The sequence below is a fragment of the Triturus cristatus genome, chromosome 4_2, assembly GCF_964204655.1.
Source record: "Triturus cristatus chromosome 4_2, aTriCri1.1, whole genome shotgun sequence".
NCBI lineage: Eukaryota > Metazoa > Chordata > Amphibia > Caudata > Salamandridae > Triturus > Triturus cristatus.
The window spans coordinates 712,109,670-712,127,137 of NC_140586.1; the positions used below are offsets into that span (position 1 = coordinate 712,109,670).

At 47.7% G+C, this 17,468-nt stretch overlaps 1 protein-coding gene across 1 annotated transcript in view; it reads left to right on the forward strand.

Annotated features, from left to right (window-relative positions):
- Positions 1-16,452, forward strand: part of DMRTB1 (DMRT like family B with proline rich C-terminal 1) — a 504,969-nt gene extending 488,517 nt beyond the window's left edge. Inside the window, exon 4 of the mRNA XM_085600154.1 lies at positions 16,294-16,452. Coding sequence (XP_085456280.1) covers positions 16,294-16,373 — 80 coding nt within the window. The 3' untranslated portion in view covers positions 16,374-16,452. The remainder of the gene's footprint in view (positions 1-16,293) is intronic.
- Positions 16,453-17,468: the final 1,016 nt, after the last annotated feature.

Genomic DNA, 17,468 nt, shown 5'->3' on the forward strand with positions numbered 1-17,468 from the left:
CACCACGTCTTCAACAAGGCCGACGCTGTCATCGCACCCCACCTGCGGGACATCATCAATACCTCCTTTGACACCGCCACCTTCCCTGAGAGCTGGAAGCACGCCGAACTCAGCGCTCTACTAAAGAAACCAACAGCGGACCCCGCCGAACTCAAGAATTACCGCCCCATCTCGCTCCTCCCGTTTCCAGCCAAAGTCATCGAGCAGACCGTCAACAAGCAGCTGGCCTCCTTCCTCGAGACGAATGGATCCCTCGACCCCTCACAGTCCGGCTTCCGAGCCAACCACAGCACCGAGACCGCCCTCATCGCTGCCACCGATGACATCCGAGCCCTGCTGGACAACGGTGAAACAGCGGCCCTCATCCTCCTAGACCTCTCCGCAGCGTTCGACACTGTTTGCCACCGCACCCTAGTGCAGCGCCTCAGCAACATCGGAATCCAGGAGAAGGCACTGGAGTGGATCATCTCCTTCCTCGCTGGAAGGACACAGAGAGTCCGCCTACCACCGTTCAGATCTGCAGCCACGGAAGTCATCTGCGGCGTCCCCCAGGGCTCCTCGCTCAGCCCCACCCTCTTCAACGTCTACATGAGCCCCCTTGCGGCCATCGCACGCCAACACAACCTCAACATCATCTCCTACGCCGACGACACCCAGCTTATCCTCTCCCTGACCAACGACCCCGCCGCCGCCAGAACCAACCTCCACGAAGGGATGAAAGACGTAGCCGAGTGGATGACGACCAGCCGCCTGAAACTGAACTCAGACAAGACGGAAGTCCTCATCCTGGGCTCCTCGCCCTCCGCCTGGGACGACTCCTGGTGGCCCCCCGCCCTGGGCACCGCACCGAAACCGACAGACCACGCACGCAACCTGGGCTTCATCCTGGACTCCTCCCTCTCCATGACCAGACAAGTCAACGCCGTCTCCGCGTCCTGTTTCAACATCCTGCGCATGCTATGGAAGATCTTCCGGTGGATCCCCACCGAGACCAGGAAGACGGTCACCCAGGCACTCGTCACCAGCCGACTGGACTACGGCAACGCCCTCTATGCTGGAACCACCGCCAAGCTCCAGAAGAGACTCCAGCGGATCCAGAACGCCTCAGCCAGGCTCATCCTCGACATCCCCCGACGCAGCCACATCTCCGGACATCTGAGAGACCTGCACTGGCTCCCCGTCAACAAGAGAATCACCTTCCGGCTCCTCACCCACGCACACAAAGCCCTACACGACCAAGGCCCGAGCTACCTCAACAACCGCCTCAACTTCTACGCTCCCAAACGCCACCTCCGATCGACCAACCACGCCCTCGCAGCCGTCCCCCGCATCCGAAGAGCAACAACTGGAGGAAGGTCCTTCTCCTACCTGGCCGCCAAGACCTGGAACACCCTCCCTCCCGACCTTTGTCTGACCCAAGACCACCTCTCCTTCAGGAAGAAGCTCAAGACCTGGCTGTTCGAGCAGTAGCGGCACCCCCCCCCGCCCCCCCCCCCCCCCCCCCCCCCCCCCAAGCGCCTTGAGACCCTCCGGGTGAGTAGTGCGCTGTATAAATGCCTTGATTGATTGATTGATTGATTGATTGTGTTGCGCTATACACTTCTGATCATTTAGTTTCCTTTCTTGCCTGCTTGTGTTGACCGCCATCCCTAGGACAGGTGCCTGGCCCAAAGGTCGGTCCTGGCGATTGAGAGCCAGGCTGACTTGAAGGAGAAAAATTACATTAGAAATCGGTAGCTGAGTGGGAAGTAAATCGGAGCAAACTGTGAAAGAAATGGTGGATATTGTTTTTATTACTGTCTAAGCTCCAGTCTTGTTTAATAGGTGTGCTGCCACGAGTCGAAATGAATATACAAAAACAAGCACAAAAAACGTAAATTAAAACAAAGTATTTGGATACGTTTCCATATCGTCCTGTGTCCTGTGGCTTTAATTTTTGATTCACTGCTAGACAGTTTGGACACACTTTTTATGACCACTTTAAGTAAAATCAGAGCACTCTTTCTATCAGAGTCAAAGTGATGTTGTCTTGGGGGTCATGCAACATTTTTATTCTTTAAGTCTGAAGAATGTATTACAGTACTTTGAAACTGGCACACCGAGTAGGCTTGCACATCTGATAGGGATGGACTGTATGGTACTGCTCTTGTCAATACATACTTATTGTGTCATACAATAAAAAGACGTAGTATGTTGCCCATAAGTGCCCCTTCCGAGAAAAGTGCTCCTCCAGAGAATGCAATTTTTCTTTATAAGAACATGAAAATGAGAACAGATTTGCAATATCCGTTTTTAGGTCGAGCCTGGGCAGCGTATTCGCTGTTCTGCCAGGCATGCTGAGTATGTATGTGAAGCTCCACCCACTTTCCGCCCATATTTTTTATTGTCTTGTGTCATTGTCATTTGTAAATGTTGGCTTCTGATTCGTTAATAGGCTTGTTAGTCCCTCCTTACTACTGCCTTGTCTTCATTTGTAACCTTCCATGAGGACTGGCCCTTTAAGTTCTGTTGTTACATAGTATGTCTTAGTGCTTAAAGACTAAATATTTTCTTAAATGAGTTTCTCCTACTACAGGCACGACACGCTTTCCTGCAACATTCAGTGCGCCATGCACGCTTTCACTTTCCAAGCAGCCAGGGACAATGGCGGCTGCTTCTTTGAAATAAAATAGGTCTCGCATTTACAAGAGTTTGAGCTATTGGCATTGTAAATGACAATGCCTTTTATTTATGTGTAAAGTATCAAAACAGATTTTAAAAAAAGGCATTGTCATTTGCAATGCCAATAGCTTGAACTCTCGCAAATGAGAGTCCTATTGCAGGAAATGCTTGTTAATTAATGTTATGAGAAACATAAACCAGAGTCTGGGAACAGAACAGAGTACAAATCCGACAAAGAATAGGAACCAGACTTAAACAAATTGCATTCTATGGGAAGCAGCAAAAATAATCAACAAACAAATGAGAAATTCATTATTCTTAATGGAGGGGAGCAGCGTGATGAAAGAAGAAGCTAAACCTACATGTCCTGGCCAGCAAATGCATTTGTTGTCCAAAGACAATTTGGTTGTATTTTGCTTTGCCAGCAGGTTTTCTTTTTCCCTTGCATGTTTATTATTTTAGATATTTGTTAGCGAGAGAAAGGCTTATGTATGTTTTAGATGACTGATGAAAGGCCTGAGAGGAAACTTGGCAGTGAACGTGGAGAAACAATGGTCAAAGGAGGCCTTCTGTTCATCATGTACCAGGATGGCAAGATGTTCAAGGTTGAGAAGCAAGTTGCAGTTTGATACGGTGTCAACCAGAAGTGATGTTGCAGATGCACCACATAGTGACCTGATTGGTGCCTGGCGGTTTGAGAGAGATAAGAATGAACTGAATTTCTTGTTACTTTAAATTGGTGTTATCATAGTTGAAGGTTGAACAGAACAGATTCCCTTTAGACTTGGAGAGGTACAGACCTCTCTGCTTGCCCTATTCTTGCAACTGTAAAGCTTTATGCTAAACACTGATTTCCTTTTCCTTTGGACTTTTACTGAAATCATGCTGGCACCTTTCTTACCCTTTTGTCATAAGCTCCCGATTTTGAGATTTTTATTAGATGACCTTTTAACTTGGCAATATTAGGAGGGAGAAACTTCCTTTTCAAAGTTTCTTTATGGAACACCTGTTTGCTTTAATCTGTGTTTATACAATTGTGATTATTGCTATTTGATATATTACTCTGTTGCGCCTTAACCTACTTAGATACTTCAGTTTACCTTCTGAATTTCTGCATTTACTGAACTTATTTCTGATCTGCATATATACTGGATTGATTGGTAATCGAAAATAAAACCTTTTAACCATATTCAATGATTCCTGGTCCTTATTGTGGAGTCAGCCTGGCTTCACAAGTTAGAAATGTATTACCTTTCTAATGCTTCATGTCAGCTAACAAAGGTCCATATTACCAATTGGGAAAAGTCTTTGACGACTTGACCAAGAGGTTACGTTTCAGTGCCCAGTGCTTGGCATTTCTTGCTCTGTTTACTATACATTTAAAAATGCATGTATTTTAAGATACCGAGAAGTGTATGGGTCATAATTCAATGGGCTAAGCAAACACATATTTTGGACCATAGCAAATCTATACATAATAAATATGTCAGCAAGTGAGTACCTTAATCTGCAGGCAACATAATACCGAGGTAACATGGCCAAATGTTGGCACATTTTATTTATCAGGTGCTAAGCATATTCTTGAATTTGTATTGTGTTATCTGGCAACTTGCAAAAATGTGTTACTAAAGTTAAAGTTCACAGCAGAGCACACAATGTAGCTGGTAAAACATTTATGGAAAATAAGCCTTTAGTTAGAAATGTAAACAAGCTCTGGCAAAGCGAATAGGCCTTGCCTCAGACATTGGGTAACATACGTATAGTCTTTCTTATTTCCGATGGATATTTCTGCCTGCAGGTTCCTCGCCTTTTTAATATTTCCAGGCATCAGACAGGGTCTAAATATTTTCATAGCTCTCCAAATCCAGTAGGGGACGCTGGCTCCACCTAAAGTAAAAAACAACGTCACTGGAACCAGACAGCTCCCACTCTGGAGCATTGACATCAGTTCCCTTTTTTCTATGCCCTTGTGACGTGGATTTGGAGATTGCTCTCCAGGCGTTCTTGCAGAAAGTTTCTATTTCTTTTATACATTTCTTCCAACTGCAGTGCTATGAAATATATCTCCCCTCAGAAGAAGTCCAGTTTCAGCCTACGTGCAATTTTGTTTATGGCAGATGTCTATTAACGAACCGTATGAGATATGTCTTTGGCATCCAAGGTCCAGTCATTACCCCAGATCATGTGATCTGTTTGAACCCCAAGGCCATCAAAGTGTGTGAGGATAAGTTGTTTATAGCCCATTACTACAAGAGAGTGTGGCTGTTGATGTCAGTGCTATTCGGATTCTATGCCAGCTCTCATGCAAGTTCATTGCTTTCTTTGAAGTCCTCCCAGGAAAATGTAAACGTCAGAAGAAGTGAAAGAAGCATGGATACTGTTCCCAGAGCCCATGCCAGCAGCACCACTAGTCCAATTACTCGTAGTCTTACTCTGTACATCTCCCTGAGCCCCTGCCAGCCGCACCACTGGTGCAGCTCCATAGCTTTTCTCTGTGCTCCAATTTCTAGCTCTATGGGCAGAAGTCCTGAGGTCCTGACCTCGGGAGCCAACACTACCCTGTTCATGCACACCCAGTTGACCTCAACCTCTTCAAACCGAGCACATTCCAATTGGCACTTAAGGCCTTTCTCGATTCCCTGTGCAGTCAGTCTGTCCAGATCTTGACAATCAATACGACCAGGATGTGATTTGTTACTTATCAGGGAGGGGAAAAGTAGGGCCTCATTTTCTCTTTGCAGAAGCATTCAGGCTCGGTCTTGGATGCACCGGAATACAACTTGGGTCGTTTTCAACCATTTGGCTGGCTCTCTGAACACCAGATATGACTGCATGTGTTGGCATCAACTTGCAGACCACTCATGGCAGCATAGTGCGACAATAAATATTTGCCCGATGGGGAATGCCTCAGGTAGATCTTTTTGTCATTCACACCAACACCCATTGGCCAACGTCCTGTTCCCTTCCATTTCCACAGCAGGGATTCTAAAGGAGACACATTTCAGTTGAAGTGGAAAATTCTACTTCACTGCGCCTTTACTCCCATACCCCTAACTCCTCAGATTCTGGGGAAGATCTGCAATGACCAGGCCCTAGTTGTCTACATCACCCCATATTGACCAAGAAGTGTGTCCTAGGCAGACCTCCTACACCTCTGCCTGTGTCCCCTGTTCCATCTTCTTCTCTGAGAGGTACTCCTTTGTCAATCAATGGAACAGGTTTTGCACCCCAACCTCCGGAGCCACTACCTTCATGCCTGGAGATTGAGTGGGGACACCTGAGTTGGTTTCAATTGCCACAGACGGTAGTCAAGGTAATCTTATATTCCCATCGCTCCTCTGCCAAGATGATTTACTCTGGAAGATAGAACAGATGTGTTGCTTGATGTGCAAAGCGTGAGACATGAGTAATTTTGACACTTTGCACTTGCACTAGCTAGCCCAATAGAGTTGTGCCTTGTCAGCATTTTTGTCTTGCTGACCAACCATTCCTGTTTACATCTCCAATTGTAATGAAATTGGCATTCACTTTTTTGAGTGGAGCTAACTTTGAGCCTCTGTATAGTTATTTGTTATGGTTATTAACATTAAGGACAGTTTTTCTAGTTGCAGAGGCCTTGGCAAGGCGCCTAAGTGATTTGCAAGCACTAGGCATTTGTCCGCCCTACACATGCATCTTTCGAGAAATGTTGGTAGCGGGAACTAAAGCGACTATCCTTCCCATGATGGTCACTTCTTTCCATCTGCAGCAATCGGTTACTCTTCTAGTCTTTTACCCTCTACCCTTTCCCACCAAGCAGAAGAGACTACCCCAGCTGGATCCCAGACGTTGACCATACTAGAGAAATTAGATCTGATGACCAGCTCATTGTCAGTTACACTGGTCGTAAGAAGGGTAAGGTGGCCAGAAAGAGTACATTGTCCTACTGGATTATTTTGAGCCTAATGGACTAGATGTACGAATAGTAGTAATAGCAATGACCAAATACCGATTTTTTGTGACTTGCTATTTGGTAATCGGTATTACAAATGTACCAAAGTGTTATCTAACCCTTAGGGGATATTCTCAAGAACGTGTGATAACCATCGCAAATTTAGCTTAACCCAACTTTGCACATCGCAGTCTATTGCGGGAAAACAACGCCATGTTAACGTAGTATTCTCAACCTGACGTCACCATGCGATAGTCACACGATAACGCGTTAAATGATCTCGTTAAACACAACGCGATGCCGCAAAAATGCGAAACACGAACGCCCAAAAAGTTGCAATGAGGCCAACCGCGATACAAAAATCAGCGATGACCAGCGACAGGCCTGCATTTCCCACGTGGCATAATGCACTATTAAAAGCAGAGGGGGGAAAAGGAGAAAAACAGAAACTGCGCAGCACCATGGATGCCAGAGTGCAGAGGCCAACGTGAACCCCACAAGCCCCACAGCAAGGAACCTCGTGGTCATGGAAGGCCAAGGAGAAGAGAAAGAGGCAGACGGGGTGCAGTCCGCAGGAAAACCAGATCAGCGTCACGGAGGTGACAGAACACCACCATCCACTGAACATCAATATAACAAACGTGAATGCAGTCGGAGTGTCGAGGAGGTCCATGGAGGAGGACAAGATGCGCTGGCACGATGTGAAAAGCCAAACCAAGCACAAACCTGCTGCCAACAGGAAGGCAGCAATGGCGACATGAGGTGGGAGTCCTGCCCCACAGGAGGAGCTGGAGGAAATGGAGGCCACAGTCATCAGGGTGGAGACGGTGCAAGGAGTTGGGAGTCCGGACTCAGCCCGATAGAAACTGACACAACATCAACCAGGTGACTAACGACCAGGGACTGGGGGGACAGGAGGAGATGGGCACAATGGCACACATGCACGATGATGTGTACCTCACTGCACAACCACAATGACCTTGGATCATGTCCCTGATCCCTGTGCCACACTGCAGCACACACACATAGCAAGAACAGCACATCCGGCGACAATGTGGTACAAAGTGCAACACCGACACTGCAGAACAAAGGACACAACTGGGTCCGCCCAGGTGCAGAAACAGGCCAATCACATCTAACATAGCAAGAAACTGTGAGATGGAAATGGACAAGTACAACCACACATCCGTCATGTACTCCAAATGTCCACTGTCCCACATCAAATATAGAGCACCTCCCAGTCACAGTGTACATTGTCATACAATCTGCATGTAAACCAGAACAATGCGCCAACACACCTGTCAACACAATGTCAACATGCATCTCCCCTTCACATTGCAGAGGGACAAACAACACCTCCAGCAGAGCAGACCAGACTACTCATCAGTGTTGCTGGAAAGGACCACCACACCTTTAACACCGACGCCCTACAACAGCCCATGGACATCTTAGGCAACCCACCCCCAGGAGCAGTGCAGCCAAGCTACATAGAGGAGACACCAGCCCCTGCACAGATCACACAGCAGGAAGCACCCACCTCCACGACTGGCTCCCAACATTCCAGCTCGGCACACATCGCATTCCAACGCCACGTGTCAGAATGTCAAAAGTAGGTGGACAAACAGGTGCCGGTGCGGTCAGAGCACATGGAAGCCAAGCTAGATCACACACGTGGGTGTTCAAGTCCCACCAGGGACCACTTACACCCCTCAAAGGAGATCCACACCTCAACAGGGACACATGCATACTTCCTGCAATGAACCACTCCCAGAGCCCAGGAATCATCATTCACACCCCCATGCTCGACCCCCATACAACGGCCCATTCCACTCCTCCCATGTATTGAGCGGGTGACGACAAAGCTGCATGTCCAAGGTCTTACCCGCTGCCAGCGGTGACATGGTTGCGTCCGCTGTACACAGTACAATGTAATGTTGTAGGTCCAGGGACCCTCATGCATACATTATGACCACAAGGACATACTGAAAAAGTTCATGGAACTGGCTACAGGCATGTGCGCCCGGCTCCTTTATTGTCAGGGACACATGTACAGTGACGCCTGGGCTGGATGTGTGTGGGGTGAGTGTAAGCCAGCCTGCACGGAGTTGCTGGTGCTGGCAACAACTTGAACAATGAACACTATGAAAACGGAAACAGAAAACACCAGCATTACAGAGACAACTGCGGAGCATCATGGTGGTACCCGAAGCAAGTACAGAGGTCACCCAACATGCAAACAGAAGTGTCCGTGAGTTGCAGTGCACTGATGTTGGGGCACTAGAGCTGAGCTTGCTCATGTGAAGAAATTGTCTAGGATTGTGTCCCTTCAGAAATTACCTGATGCAGCTGCAGTGATGTGTTACACCTGCATCATCTTTCTCATCATCATCCCAGGTCTCCCACACTGCCTGAGGTGACATTGCTGCGTGTGCTCTCCACAGCACCCAACTCAATCAGAAATGGTCCATGAGTGGTGGTGCTCTGAGTCAGTGGCACCTGGACTGCTGAGCAGGGTATCAGATAGATGATGGCATCCACAACAGGTGTGACCAACTCAGATAGTCTGGCGGTAAGACACTTTCGACTCTAGCAGTCGTCGCCTGGAGGTGGTCCTGGCGGTGGTGGCGTGTGCGTCCTGCGGTGATGCGACGTCCGGGCTGGTCAGCACTCGAATTGATGTGTGAGCCCTGGTGGACTGCAGTTGAGGTCGGAGGCTGCGGACAGTGCAGGGCCACAGACGCATGGCATGGATGACCCAAGGCCACCGTCTCAGAGGCCATGCAATATCTCAGCAGGCAGGGTCCCTGACTTGAGCTGCACAGAGTTAGTGGCCCCGGACGCACTGCGGCCGGCACAGGCACACCGCCACGGGATGGTGACTTGTGGTGCAGTGAGATAGGGACACATGAAGTGTTGAGTGGGTCCTCGTCGATGTCCAAGGTGGATGCGGCAGGAGGACAGTGGAAGGTGTCCTCCAGGGCATGATGTAGAGGGCAGAAGCCGAAAGCAGCAAATGGGGGAGTGGAATGCAACAGCCTCATCTGTACCACAAAGTCTGTATCACCGACATGATGATGAAGACAACCCCCAGTCAATAGACTCAGTCACCACCAAAGTTCAACCAGAAAGTGTCCATGGATGTCGGGGGACAGACTTAGTGGCACCAGGGCTGAAAGAGGATGCAGTTGCGGTGAGACCAGTGCAATGATATACAATCTTCCATGAGTAAATCAAGACTGAGTTCCCAATGTGAGACCTACTCGACCGCAGTGTAGGCCAGAGGCAGCGCTCCGCATGGGACCACAGCCACATGTCGTTGGGATGCTATGCACAGAGTTGCTGCCACCTGATCGAATGGTGTACAGTGAAGTAAGGCTGCCATTTATGCACGGCCTCCGACATCATGAAATCAAGACACAGTTCCATATGTGTGACCTACTTCACCGCAGTGTAGGCCCGAGGCAGCGGTCAGCATTGGCACACAGGCACGTGTCGTTGGCCTGCGATGCACAGAGTTAGTGACACAGAGCAGTTGTCGGCAATGTTCGCTCACCTCTGTTAGGATGATCCTTTTCTCCTCTGGACTGAACCGTGTCTTCCTCTTACACCTCTCCCTGCATGCAATGCTATGCACTCTGGCATACATGAATCAAGACTCAGTTCCAAGTGTGTGACCTACTCAGACTCAGTGTAGGCTGAAGGCTGTAGTCAGAAAGGGACCACAGACAGCTGTCGTTGGAATGCTATGCACAGAGTTGGTGGCCCCACATAGAAGGGAGTACACAGATATGAGCAGCCATGAAGTGTGTACTCTGCCATTGCATAATCAAGACTCAGTTCCAAATGTGTGACCTACTTGACCGTAGTGTAGGCCAGATGCAGCGGTAGAGTACGTAAACAAGAAAGGAGTAAAGCGGGCCTGTGTCGCGGAGGCCGTGATGGTCTGAGGAGGCTGCCAAGGTTGCGGGCCTCGGGCTTGGAGCTTGGGCCGACACGTGGTGGGCCCTCTTTGACACACGCTGGTGTCTGCAGGTGAGCAGTGTGGCCTTACTGCGCTGGGGCAGGCTTGACGGGTTCAGGGTCCAGCGGCCCGTGGTACAGCAGGCACACAGGATCTCGGGCAACTCCGCTCACAACGACAGCGTCGGCCTCGTGGCGGGGTGAGAGGCGCCGTCCTGGCAGACACGTTTGGCATTCAGTAAGAGAACCACGCCCAGGGCTGCGTGCTTTTTATTCACACCCCTCTGCTAGCCTGCCGTACGCCGGGCCAGCCCACTCCGCTCAAGCTTACATGGGGGGACGTAACAGGCTACATTTCCGCGATCTTCCGCACTGGCGGGGGTGACATTATTGCGTCTACTGTCCACTACACTCCATACACCAGCGGTGTATGTCGACATGGTTATGGGTGTGTTCTGCATACTGCAGTCTGTCCAGCACATCTCCGCCACACTTGGCATTATGTACTTTCCCATTCATGGGTCACTTACCTCCTTCACACATGCCTGGCTCCCACCTCTCCCCACATTCCGCTATTGTGTGGCTGATGTGCCATGATGTTGATGGCTCATGTACATGGCTAGGCCAGGTTACCACAGTAAGTTGTGCTGTCGTGTCTGGTGGGTGGGCATGTTGTTTTGCATGTTTTATGTGATTTTGTGACATGTGCATTGCCAGAGTTGTGATTTTCATGGTTGTTGAGTTGAGGTGTGTGGGGTGTTCATTTGTTACTTGCCAACGGGCTGTTCATTTCCATTGGTGCCATGCTGGAAGCGCTGGTTGATGTAGGACTGTCGGGAGATGAAGGTATCATGCACACTGCCTGGGTAGTTGGCGACGACATTAGTGGCGATTCCATGGTGCTCGAATGTTGCCTGCACATTGATGGGAGGCGTGTGCTTTCTGTTGAGGTAATTGTGTTTTGTGTCACCAGGGGGCACAAGGAGGACATGTGTGCTGGTGATTTCCCCCAACACGTGCGTGCATCCACCTATGGCATATAGTCCTTGCTTGTTCTCCAGCTGTTCCTGCGCATTGTGGTGGACCTATAGGTACTGGGGTACCAGGCTGATGATGACATCCAGGACAGGTGTGAGGGACTTGGATGTGGCTGGTTGTGAGACTCCTCCATCTCTGGCGGTTGTTGGTTGGGAGGTACCAGAGGCCAACAGGTGCAGCACAGCCAGCAGCTTTGTCTGGGGTGGGATGTTGGTTGTCCGCTGTGTTGGTGCCGTCAGCCTGTTGGGCGATGATGGTCAGGATGCATAGGATGGTTGTCCTTTTGAGCCTGTAGTGGGCAATGACATTGTCTGGTGTTAGGTCTGTGAGGCTGGTGCGTTTCCTGTGGGTCCACTGTCTTTGTCCGCGCTGCCTCTGTGGTGGTCGGGGGGAGGGGTGGCGGTCCTGGATGTGGTGGTGGTGGGTGTTGTGGCCCTGTTGGTGCTCCGAGCTGCATGATCAGATGCTCCAGGGCATCTGTTGTTCTTCAGGTGTGGCTCTGGGCTGTGCTCCCTTGTCTGCTGCCGGTTGTCGTCCGACATTACACCAGGTCAGAGCAGGTGCTAATTTTCTGCTGCTGACGTGCCTTATCGCATGTTTTGTGTTCTTATCGCAGATCTGGCTGGTCGTTGAGAATGTTGTGGAGTTTTGTTGTCGCAGCTTTTTGCTCGGGAACGCCTACTCTGCATCTCATTAGCCATAGTTGCCGGGATCATCCATGGCAATGTTTTTTGAGGATGCTATCGCCGGAAAACTGGTGATTTGGGTTGTTAGCACCAGCTAGTGAATGGGGCGATATATTTATCGCGACTTTGACTGTGATAAAGTGCCGATAACTCAGCGATAGCTCCTTGAGAATATGCCTCTTAGTCCCTAAATACCAATTCGTAGTGGGTCGTGTGAGAAGCTGGTCTGGTATATGATGTACACCCTGCACCAGTCCAGACAACCCTTATGGTGATTTTGGAGGTCTTAGACAACCATAGAAAGCTCTCTAAGTGGTAGCAGTGGAGATCAGCCTTCATTCTTTTTCCAGAAGTAGTGTAAAGCAGCTTGTTTTACTGGAATACAATCTTATATATATTGATCAAGTGAAAAAGAACCACACAAGGTATTTATAAAAATATGTATTTATTATAAAATACTCTTGGATACGTTTAGATATCTCCAACCCGTAGATATGCATAGGTGTGAAGTGGTGTTGGAAACCGCCATCAAACCCAATGGAGGACTTCAGGAATGTGCCACTGCTGATGAAGGAGAAAGAGTCCGGTGGAATACGAAGGTGGATTCTAGTTGAGAGGTACCTGCAAGCAGAGGGGACAGAGTCTATGTCACTCAGGAGTGACCAGAAGATCTGAAAGACTAATGACAACCGATGTCAGGAGTTGCAGGAGAGATGACGAGGACCTTGACTCTGCAGCTGTAAGGACCAGGTGACACTGAGGAAGACCAAGTGCTGTGCACGAGCTGTTCCATGGCGGATGTTGATTTCTGAGGGGTGGGTGTCCGGAGGGAGCACCAACAAGCCTTAGCAAATGCAACCTGCGCAGAAGTCAAAGAAGGTGCAGTGTCGGGACTAGCAAGGTCCAGGGGACTCACCAAAAGTAGGGGAGTCAGGGCAGGCCCGGAGCTATCAGGGGAGCCCAAAAGAAGTAAATGTGACCCTCAAATGGACCCACAGGTCGGAGGCACTGGAATCGCAAGAGGACCTCAAGCAGCTCACGGAAAGATGCAGGCCACAATGCAAACGATGCGATGTGGCCGAAGATTCTGGTCACTGAGGATGCTTGAGGTTGGGGCTACTGGGAACCCGATCATTTTCTTGGAAGGAAGCCAACAAGCCATTGTAACTGCAAGTTGGCTCGGTGCTCAGGGGTTCGGTTATTGCAGCCCCCACAAGGGATACTGGCCTCAAACTTGGTGAGAGGGCAGGCCTCGAGAGCTGTGGAGAACCACCACCTGTGTTGCAGAACCTTTCGGAGTCCGGCGGACCTCAGGATCAGCTAACTGGTCGACTTAGTTTTGGTGCCTGCGACTGCATGGAAGTGACTCCTTCACAACAAGGGATATTCCTTCAGGTGCTTTTGATGCCCACAAGCCTTGGAAGGTTCCCGTATGGTGCACAGACGATGCAGCAGACGGGAAGGGGGACAAATGTAAAGCCCAAACAAAGTCCAGATAATTCCAGAGTACCCAGACAGTAGAAAAAGAAGTGTTGTCTGTTCTGAATCTTGTCCCATGACGAATCTAGGGACCAACCCACAGGTAAGCCATTAAGTACCCTTAGGAAAGGGTTGGGACGATTCAAGATACCCTCCCTGGGGAGGGTCTAGACAGTGGGGAGGTTACTCCCATGTCCTTTGTCCAGTTTCATGTCAAAGCGGGAGCCAACTGATCCCAGGACTGGTTTGAACTGGACTATGCATGGGGACACCAAATGTGTCCCTCATGCAGACTTAGTGGCACTGGCTGGCATACCCACCCTGCCCCAATACACTAAATCCTGTCTGGGAGGTGGTCACACCTACCTGTGACAGGATGCCTATTGTTCTGCCTTCCCCTGCTCGAGCTTGGCTCAGCAGCAGGAGGGCAGCCTCGTGTCTCTGGTCGACAGCAACCATTTTGTGTTGTCCGTATCTGGAAGACTGGTACCCGGGGCCATGGTGAGCCTAGCGGAAGGCTCTTCCGGTGCTTGGAATCATACCTCCCTCACCGTTTACAGTGTGGGAGGTATGATTCTAAAATGTTTGATTCCAAACATGATAGGATTCCTTGCAGCCAATTTCGAGATGGTCATCGCGGAATTACGCGGTGCCCCTCTATATGGTATATGGCTGCCTCCCTTACAACCTGGAAGAATGGACTCTGTAGCCTGTAGGGGTGTCCTGCTCATGCAGGGGCACCCTCACACGTAGAACCTAGCACCCTGCCTTCAGGATTGCATAGACCTGCTATAGGGGTGATTTATAGGTTTTAAGTGCAGTGACCCTAGATATAGGAAACCTACATCTTCAGTAAGTGGTACTAGCACCAGCTTACACAGGCTGCAATGGCAGTTTTGTAGTTTCAGTTTGAATTGTCTTCCATGGGTGGCATAATATATGCTTCAGCCCATGGGGGACCTCTGGGGTACCTATGCCCTTGGTATCTCAGTACCATATACTAGGGACTTATAAGGGTACCTCAGTATTCAATCTGGGATGTACCTAAGTATTGAACATAACAATCTAAGGAAGAAAGCAGAGAGACTGGGGTCCTGATTAGCAGGATCTCAGTCAGACTAGTCAAAAACGTAGCACCACTCAAAAAGTGGGGGTACCCATAAAAGCTGATCCTACTTTCTTATAGATCGCAAATGTTGATATTACTGAGGTAGGTTGCAGTTTATGACCCTCTAGGATTTGCTACCTTCACAGGGATCATCAGACTACCATCTCTGTGATTTTTAATAAAGCTATTTTTTTTCTAACTGCAACTAGCTTTCCTTAAAGAAGAGGAGAATGTGTTTAAAAATATAAATTAAACATTTCATTTTATATTTTAAGAGTAGGCAGTAGTCCTTGGGATCACTGCCTGCTCTTAAAAATATTTTTTTCAAACATTCACAAAGGGGAAGAGTTGTTTGGTAACACCTGTTTGCGAATGTGTTACCACCAACTTTGAGTTGGTGGTAAAGTGCAAATGTTTTACTACTGCATTTCGATCGCAACATAGTGGTACATAACATTCCGATTCCCTATATGGAAGGAACACCCTGAACACGCCCTTTGTAAATAGCGATTCTGTTTGTGTTTGCAAACCCAAACTGCGATCCAGTAACAGAGTTACAAATTAACTTGTTACATGGTAATATGTTACAGATTCGCAATTTATGTGTTGGTACATTACAAAAAGCATTTTTGCGGTCGCAAGCAGCCGAATGCAGCAAAAATACTTTGTACATCTAGCCCAAAATTGTTATACATCTTTGCCAAGAAGGAACTGATGAGGGGATTTAGGCCCATTTTGCCAAATCTAAATCCTTCAGTTCAGCTTTGGCGATTGCCCTTAACCAGCCTGGGAGGGCAGTGAAAAGTTCTAGATCTCCTCTGGCACCTAGGAATATTGAACAGGTGACGTATCTGCAGGTAAATATAGTATCTACCTGCAAAAATCGTTAGCAAAAGTATGTGGCATTTTCTGCGTTTTTGCTATCATGCATGGTAAAAACCACTGAAACATGGCCGCATGCATAAACATTCATTCGCATGCCACCATGCATTAATACACAATCTTGTGATCTAAGTCTTTCAGATCTCTTTTGTACAACCCACCCTCCATCTGCTGTGCTCTAGTTCTACTCAGTTGATACCCTATGTGTTGTTGGATGTAAAAGGGACTCCGACAGTAAGACCAACTGACCGTGTGGGGAAAAGGCCTGGATGCCGATCAGTCATGCAGGTCTTCAGGCCTTGAAGGAGAATTAACATTTCTTGTCTGGGGTATTCCTAAAGCCAACATTGGAGTTCGTTCTGAATGTCATAAGGTAGAGAAAATCACACGAATTGTTAATGTTTTGTCTGTTTCCTAGTGCACTTAACATATCCTGATGTTTTTCATTTTACGTACTTAATGTATACTGATAATGTTTTTGCATTTCAAGAATTGCTGTGTTTAGCGTGTCTAAATGAAATTGTACTTGTGCCTTTTTTTCGTTCTAGTTAACGTCACAGATAGTCAAGATTCTGGAGTGATTTCCGAGCATAGCCAGTCTCCTTCTCAAGAGGAACAAACCAACTAAAGCATGGCTGAATGCATTTAATGTTGGGTCGCCTTGATCTACTGAAGAAAACATGTGTATTCCTGCAAGACATATAGACAAAAAAACACGCGTTTTTCTGATTTTATTTGTAACCTTTTAGATTGTGTAGTAGTAAAAACCGTGAAAACAAAATGCACTCCTCAGTGAAAACGAAGCAAGTTGTTTCTCCAACTGTGATTATTTCATCCTACAAAAAAATAAATTGAAACATTTTACTAGTGTGTGGTTTTGGAAGAGTAGTACATTTGGATAATGAGCAACATTCAGGTATCAAAAGTAGAAATGAGGTATAAAAGAAAAAAACTCCTTGGAACCTAAATTGTGAGCGCTAGATACCGGCGGTAGAGTACCAGATACAGAACTTTTGAAATACAAAATAAAAGCATTTGCGGCTAATGGGAGGAAGAAAGTCACAACTTTTTCCAAAGCTACAGTTTGGAATGTGTTTGTTTAGAAAACGTACGGTAGCCATATGGTAATTGCCTGAAAGCCCATACGTATTAAAACTGGCTACTCCTGTAACGCTGGCATCGTATAACATTAATATTGGTATTAGTGGAATCAGTGATATTAATTTCAAAATGAACGATATTACTAGAAAAGGCATGGCTTAAAATAAAAGTAAAATCACATAACTATTTCTACACAAACTGCAGACATTTTTCTTGTGCTGCAAGAAACTTGAACTGATTCATTAACACGAGTGAAAAGTAATTAAGCAAGTCTTTGTTGGCTAGTGTCTAGGACAGTTAGGATTAAAATATGCAGCCTGCATTTGTCAATGTTCGTGAGCCAAACGCTAACGCACACACCCCTGAATAATTACTAGGCTCAAATCCAGTTAAAAGGGGGCCAATTTACATTTATTCTTCTGTTTTCCATTTATGTCGCTTTCAAAGAAAGTTAAATCATGCCAGTGGTAGTTTGGGTGGCCTTTGTATTACAACAATTTTAAAACATGAGATGAGTTATAACATATAAAAATGGTATTGTCTACACCTTTAAAGCTCGTGGAGTGATACCTTTAATTTTATTTGGAGTTTTATTTGGAACAACAGCATTTTTCCGAACAGG